The sequence below is a fragment of the Propithecus coquereli genome, unplaced genomic scaffold (genome assembly GCF_000956105.1).
Source record: "Propithecus coquereli isolate 6110/MARCELLA unplaced genomic scaffold, Pcoq_1.0 Scaffold740, whole genome shotgun sequence".
NCBI lineage: Eukaryota > Metazoa > Chordata > Mammalia > Primates > Indriidae > Propithecus > Propithecus coquereli.
The window spans coordinates 64,003-72,104 of record NW_012153508.1 but is presented as its reverse complement, the minus strand read 5'-3'; the positions used below and the strand labels follow the sequence as shown (position 1 = coordinate 72,104).

General features: G+C 37.9%; 1 protein-coding gene across 1 annotated transcript; it reads left to right on the top strand.

Moving 5' to 3' along the window:
• The first annotated feature begins 2,244 nt into the window (after positions 1–2,244).
• SMIM10L1 (small integral membrane protein 10 like 1) lies at positions 2,245–4,302 on the top strand. The gene has a single exon (XM_012661927.1). It carries the CDS (start codon positions 2,385–2,387, stop codon positions 2,589–2,591), a length of 207 nt encoding a protein of 68 aa, XP_012517381.1. The 5' UTR covers positions 2,245–2,384; the 3' UTR covers positions 2,592–4,302.
• The last annotated feature ends 3,800 nt before the right edge of the window (positions 4,303–8,102 follow it).

The following is an 8,102-nucleotide window of genomic DNA, read 5'->3' as shown; positions in this document are numbered from 1 at the left end:
CTTCCAAGGTCTGAGCCAGTCAATGCAGTTAACCAATATATCAAGCCATTTCCATACAATCCAATCATCAATTCTAATACCACCAACAGCAAAATATCTTTCCTTATACACAAAGAGAGAAAAATCTTAATCTCTAATGTTGCCACTGATTTTCTGCTTCAGTATAATACATGATGCTTGACTGTACACTCTTGATCCAGAAATTGTCCAGTATTGCTATGAAATCTAGTCATTGGGATTATTTGATGCAATTTGTTTTCCTGTCAAAGAATTTTAATAAACCTGTGTATGTTTACACTAAACCTCAAACAGTTTCCGTGTGTGGTGATGATTGAAAAGTTGAACTCAATTTGTTAGCATACACATGCTGGATAAACTCACTGATTTCCAATTTTCCTCTTACCTTCAAGCTTGGATCATTTGGATCCAATCCTTGCACTCTGAATGCATTTCTTACATATAATAGAGCACTTACATTGCCAAATTCTCAAAAAAGGAATTGAAAATTTGGCAATATGGTACTTTGCAGACCTACTGTAGCTTACCTTAAAACTTTTCCAAAGATCATCAAGCTAAACAAGCCTTTAAAATGCATTAAAACTGGAAGATAAAGTCAAAAATAGGGGAATAAGAAAGATGAGGAAAGGAATGCCAATAATCAACAAAGTACCATGGAGAGAATGGCTTAAGATATGCATTATTGTTGATAACTTCTTCATATGTGCTATTGGTAAGAAGTGTAGATTAGTCATCCAAATCTGAAGATCAATGGACAAAATAAAAACTACAACTAAAATATTGGTCTTATCCCACTCTCCTGCCATATAATTAAAGCTTATTTTCTGTCTTCCATTTTACATAAAGGCATCAGTGTTTGTACATGGCAGTCATCAGGGTGGAAGACAGGGTTTACATGGAGTTAACCAGAGCTGAGGCAGGTGGGGCACAAGGAAGAGTGGAAGAGAGGATGAATCCACGAATTCAGGGACTTAATGACTCCTGTGACCATGAATGGCTTTATGTATTGTTCTTTCAATTTTCAATGAGAGTAAATTATACATGTTTACTGAAACTATACATCTCCTGGTTCTTAGTGTTGATCATCATTCACCTTACTTGGCTCTTCAGTCTCTATACCAGTATTTTAGAAGCTGTCATAAGTAATTATTAACAGTTCCTCTAAGTGCTATCTAGTTGCTATGGTGGTATTGGTACAGCAAAATAGAAAAAGAAGAAATTTTAGCTGGGAACACACAATTATGTTTTAGAAATTTCACAATGACATTTTATTTGTACCAGTCACATCATCAGTAGGATAAATAGAAACAGAGGCACTCTAGTATAAAGTAATTGTGGTTTGAATAGTACTAGAAATATGCAGTGCAGGGTGAAATGTGAGATATTTGAAAAATGCTTTTCAGAACCAGACTGTAATCTAAAGGTTATGATCAGAAATCACACATTGGAATAATCCATGTAGAGGGTGTATGTGATGAAAAATACAGAGCTTTCTAGTTAAAATGGAAGATTAGTGAAGGTAATGAAATGTGCATCATTTAAATATCAGAAAATTATTGTGGCTATGGGAGAGCCATTGTGATGTTACTCTAAGGGTATTAACGGTTTGAAAGTAGACAGTTATATCTGCCTACCCACAGGTTGCACAAGTGCAGCTCCATGTAGAAATGACTGAAGCTTCCACAGCTAATCTGAACTTTTTATGGGTTTACATAGGAGGGATTATGTAAAAACTAAAAGTGTGTGTATGTGTACTTTTTTTATTTTTTTGCTTAGTTTCTGCCACATGCCATTTAAATAATCCTAACACACTGTAAAATCCATAGTCTAAGATAGTGAACCTTTATAGCTGTGGTATATTATGAATACAGAGTCTTTGTGCCTGTTCTGACTTATGTAAGGAGATCAACTTGTCCTAATACTAGAGTTAATGTTACGAAATCAAAGAGTAAGATTCCTGGCTAACATGCCAGATCACACAGCAGACAAACCCGAGTTTTAATCCAGCTTTGGCCCTTACAAACTGCGTGTTCTAGGGCAAATCACATAATTTCACTTAGCCTTTTCATTTTAAAGTGGAAAGAACATCTGCACGGCTGTTCGTGTATGTTATATAACATACCCTATTCCAGCTCTACCACTGGCTAAGCTCTAAATGGTAAATAAAATGAGAAGCAGACAGGAAGGGGCGGAGCGCCAACGGCGGCTGGGGCCGGCGCGCCGCATTGCACGAAGCGGTGGCAGCAGCAGGGGCAGGTGTAAGCTCGGCGGCCGTTTTGCCCCCGGTCCCGGCCGTCACTCGGGGGTTCGCGGGGCCTGCGGTGACCCTCGGCTCAAGACGCTGGGCGGCCAGCGACAACGGGTCCATGGCCCCAGTGGCTGCTCCGTCTTTCCTGGCCGTCAGGGCCACGAGCCTGACCGCAAACCCCACCTCGTACGGGGTCTTCTGCAAGGGGCTCTCCCGCACCCTACTCGCCTTCTTCGAGCTGGCCTGGCAGCTACGTATGAACTTCCCGTACTTCTACATCGCGGGCTCGGTGATCCTCAACATCCGCTTGCAGGTACACATTTAGAGCCGTGACTAACTCGCCGGTCTCCAGGGCCAGCATGATGGCCGACTCCCAGACAGCCTCGCGGCGGAGCGGAGCTGCGGACGACAAGCCCTGCAGTCTCGCGAGAGTGCCCGGGCGCCCTCCGCGGCTGCGCTCTTCGCTGCTAGCCGAGCCCCCCGGAGGGTGGCGGAAATCCTGCAGCTACCAGAAAGGGGAAATGCGCGGCTCCGGGAGCGGAGAACTTAGTGAAGACCAGCGGAAGATTTAAGAAACTATGCGTCCTTAAAACAAACAGCGGACGAATTTCAGGATGTGACAAAGAGTACAGGATGCATTGTTTAAAAGGAAAAGACAGGAAGGCCAAAATTTTCTGAAAAAAATCGGTAAACTTTGGGAATATTGGATTGAATTGTAAGCAAGACTGGAATAAGAGAAGCTTAAGGTATTAAGGATATGATATGGAAGGCATATATTTCTTCATCCCACAAGAAAAAACAACGATAGTCAGAAACTCTCAGTGAAAAAACCCAAAACTGTACAGGAAAAGCATCCTCCAAATACCAAACAGAGAATGCTGCAGGATTTTGAACAGATGGTAGGAGTACAAGAAAATGAACTGTATTTCAATGTTCCTGTGAGCAACACGTGGATCAAGACCTTGGAGCTGAAGAAAAGGAAAACCTGTCCTAGCGCACAGCTTCGCTAGTCAGTGAATAACATACAAGTAATAATAATGCAGATGTTGTTTATGATTTTTATCTTTTAAGGGAATACTTAATTATGGTTACAAAGTAGAATGCAAATGTTAGCATCCGAGTTTTAAAAATACAGTCGGGAATACAGTAGGAATGTTGAGGGAGAGAAGGGAAGGTAAATTGAATGGTTATAGTGTCCTTAGAAAGTGGAAAATTGAGAGATACAGACTGTTGTTGAGGGAGAAAAGACATTTTATTACTTGCAGGGCAACATTAATGTTTACTAGAATAATAATATAACTATATTAAAGAGGGAGGGTGGTAGGGAAGAACAGCATGAAGTCAACAGGTATGCCTAAAGATGGAGATTTCAGATGGGATATCTCAAAAAGAAAAATTGATTAACTGGTGTATTTGAATATGTACCAGAGATTTTTCATTTTTCAGAAAGCCTGGGGATGAATTAGTTATCTGTAGATTTTTCAAAACTTTGAAAATACGGAGTTAATTATGAACCCCAGGAAAGATAAAAATTTAAAAACTACAGTGCATACCTTAACTATGAGTATTAGTCATGTAAGTCAGTTGTAATTATGTAAATACTGAATACTGATTTAACAAGAAATGATTATATAACATTGGGAGGGTGAGCGAAAAGAGACAGGTGTGTGTGTTATGATGGAGGGTCAATCATACCTAATATAGAAAAGTAAAAAAAAAACAGTACAAACGTTTTAAAAAAATAAATAAATGAAAAACAGCTAAGAGTCAAAAGTGATTGTCTCTGGAGAAAGGAAATCAGGGGTGAGTAGAGAAAAGGCTTACTGTTTTTAACTACCAGTCTAACAGTATTTTGATTTCTTTTGACCTATGTATTTGCTTTCCTTTCACTAAAAACTAATTTAAATAAATTTCATTTTTAAAAGTTCTCCAGGTGATACAAATGTGCACCACTGGGTAAGAGCCACCAAAGTAAAATGGGATTGAATTTTCAAATCAAACCAGACCTCTGTTAAAATAAAAACTCTAGTTTTGTGGCTTTAGATGAGTCCATTAATCTAACTAAACCTCTGTTTCCTCAACATTTAAATAAGAGTAAAATTATCCACCTTGAGTCTGAGAATTAGAAATAAGCCTGCCTAAATGCTTGATACGTACACAATAAGCAGTATTTGTCATAACTGAATATCATGTTAAAATGTGAATAAAATGTAAAACACACATAGGGAAAACTTGCTTTTCCACAGGACGTTTTCAGTCCTAAAGAAGACAAGTAGGGTACTGACCTTACAAGGGTCAGGAAGAGCCTACAGGATGATTCTAGGTGAGATAATTGAGTAGAAAGGGGGCCGTTATTGCTGAAGATAAAGAGTTAAACTAATTACAATGTTCTATATTCCACTCATTGAGTCCAGCAAACAATATTCTGTGGTTTTGAAATAAGCATCCTGCCCCATCATCATGGTGTCTGACTTGGGATAATTGTTCTTTCTACTCTGTATGTCTCTGGCCAAATTCTACTGAGCACATCCTTCTCTTCTGTCTGCCTTCTCTACCCTGTTTCTGCCTATAGATATTCTACCTGTGTTTTAACACTAAGCTTAGATGGCTTTTTTTTTTCTATTAAATTTATCCCAGAGTCCCCTGACCATATTGGAGCTCACTTATTTTAATCCTGGGGGCTGTGTTAATGTCAACCTGTGCCATTTTCATAGGCTGCCTTATTTTTCCCTAATTATCTGTTCTGTTTTTATTGTTTATATCCAAAGAGACAGGTTTCTTGGACTGTAATAGAGTGCAGGAGCCAAAACATTAGTGTCAGAAATGTTGGTGCAGTCAATGAAATGGTAATACCAAGGGACTTAGAATGGTGGGAATTCTAAGGTGTCCCCAAAGTCTGCATACAAAGGAAAAATTTTGTAATGAATATTTTGTAAATAAAGGTACAATTAGCTACAATTTCCCATTTTCCCTATGCTTTTGGGTCACCCTGTATTTCCTAGAGGCACTATATCCCAATTTGTAACATAAATGAATGTGTCTGTCAGTAGTCCTGAAATGGTGACATGGAGTGGAGTGCTCTATTTGGATGGCTACGTGAACATATGTTTCAGCTTTTTTCTTCCTGTTAGTCATTTGTTACACTGAAGAAACTAAGGTGGTTTGGCGAAGTTAGTATTTATCATATCCTCCAACTAGATTGGAAGCTCTATGAGGTAAAATACTTACCCAATTTTATACCTTGTAGCAAATATATAGTACAATCTAAATATAAACTCCATGATTTACCACTTATTCTTCACAATTACTGTAAAACAAGATGTATCTTTTTCCTCCTACATAAAGCAATTCCATGAAGTTTCCCAGAGGAGAAAACAAGACTTTTGCCCTAACTAAACCACTTAATATTCTAATTCACAATTAAGTTTATTTCTCTTGGCACACTTCTAGGTTCCAAAGATTTTGTTTGTTCCCTGCTCTATCCCCAAGCCTATAGTACTGCCTAATGCAAATTAGATAATAAATATTACTAAATGGATGAATGAATGGTAACTTCGTTGGTATTCTATACATAGCAGTCAATAAAGGAAACACATATTTATCCCGATGTTAAGGTGATTGCTTTATTATCCATAAGTTCAGCTTTATCAGACCATCATCAATATTGATTGCTCCCCACATCCCTCAAACGTGAAGAAGCAGAGAAGTGATGTGATTATTACCAGTAAAGAAAAAAACTTGTTAATGAAGGGTACCGAGATACAGGCATCAATGAAAAATAAAGAGCAATGGAGGTTTTGTAAATATTAGTGAGGGGAGTTAGGTATACCTTTTCATGAACCAAAATGAGGAAAAATAAGTCGTCACACAACCAAATAATAAAATACTGTAACTAGGACATCTTGTCTCTGAGAACATAGGCAAAGAAGTAGAGATTGTGTTCAGTGGGTTTTTTTAAAAAAATTCTTAAAGTGAAAAGCTGTTTTGTAAAAGATCATTGTAGCTTTTTAATTGATAAAAAGAAAACTTTGAAAATATCTGAAACTAAAGGCAAAGAGGAATATAATTAATAGAAGCTTTAAAACTCAGAGACCAGGTTATATCTATATGAAAGGGAAACTAAACGATTTCTAGAACTAACTCATTCACTAAACAGGGGCCTAAGGAATAGGTGTAGCAATATACAAGTTAGGATGGTGTCTTTGTCTTCTTAAACTGCATCTAAATTGGTGCCCCCCAAAATGGTTAAAACTGAAAATAGTCCATCTTTCACTGGAATTTCATTTACAAATAACCCCCCAAAAAACTACTGTGTAACTTTTTTCTGAATTTTCTGAATTGATCAAACCAACCATCTTATCAGTTTTTTAAATGAAGATTTATTCTTGGCACTCCAACTCAGGACATAGGTCACTGTAGACAGCATTAACCAATGTTTTAGCTGCGTAGACTGTGGTAGTTTTGGTTTGGCAGGTGGCCTCCTTGTTTGTTTAATTAAGGAAATCTCTGGCTCAAAGGATAATAGATGCATCAAGAACAGCAGCAAACCACCTGAACAATCAGAGATTGAACAGAGATTATCGCATTCTCCGAAAAATGTATTGATCCATGCATATTTCCACTGGGACTTTTTCTTTCAGTACAGTTCAAGACCACATGGCTTGCACAGTCTAAAATACCTTCTCTGCTTAAGTTCTAGGCCTATGACAGGGCTCACGTGTAAGCCTCTTTTGGCATTAGAAAAGGTTATTTGCAACTCTTCAATAAATCAATGGTGTGATGAAACTGGAAAAAAAACCTCATGACATCAACGTTATAAAATGCTATTTCAGGGGAAAGTGGTTGGCAAGCAAGCAATAACAGTCACTTCATTTTCCCAATTATTTGTTCCCTGGATGGGTTACAGTTCTCTCCAGATTGCTTAAGACTAACTATGGATGAGATAGTCCTCGTTTTCTCGGATCATGGCTTGGGGCTCCAACCCAGGCTCTTGTTGTGGAAGATGGTGCTGCAAATCTTAATCTCAAAATGCCATTATTATTGGGAGAATAGTAGCCACTGTCCCAGCCGATGACCCAGGCTTCATCTTTTAGTAGTCGTTTTCTGTGCTTTTATTTCAGGAATAGGCCTCTGCTCCTTACAGCTCCATCTCTCCAAGGTTAGTCCATGGGAAGTGAGGACTTAACCCTAATGAGACCTTTACTGCAAAGTCCCACTCACAAGAAGGAAGGTTGTGCAGAGCTGTTTCAATCTTCCGTATCTTGGTCGTTAAAGGAAAGTTTAGTAATACTACAATGTAAATCTAAAAACTACAACTAAATATTCTCAGCATCTTCTAGTCAGTACAAAGTATTCCTTAACTTTTTTACTGAAAGAAGTACATTCTAAACTATATTATCCTTGCTATCTGAGCCTAAATATAGTCAGTGTGATTTTAATTTTAACCTTTCCTAAAGCAAGACAATCCCAATGATAATCATTAGAAAATTTCTTATACTGTGTCTAACACAATGGAGTTTTAGGCATCTAAATATCTATATAGGTCTGGATATACATATATTGCCATCATCATCATCGTCATCGATACATCAGAGCACTACACAGCACAGTTTCCTGGAGGAAGAGCACATTTGACAAAGCCTTTATGGTTCTTACACTCCCAACATCTACAACTGACCTACTGCTCCATCAGAATTAACTTACAACTAATATATTTTCAACATTTATTTTCCACAGTTTCTTTCTGTTTCCGTTTGCTTCTATCATTGAAAAATTATGGCAACGGTAAACCTTAAAGATTTCATTATTGACAGTTTTAAAATACGTTTACAATTAT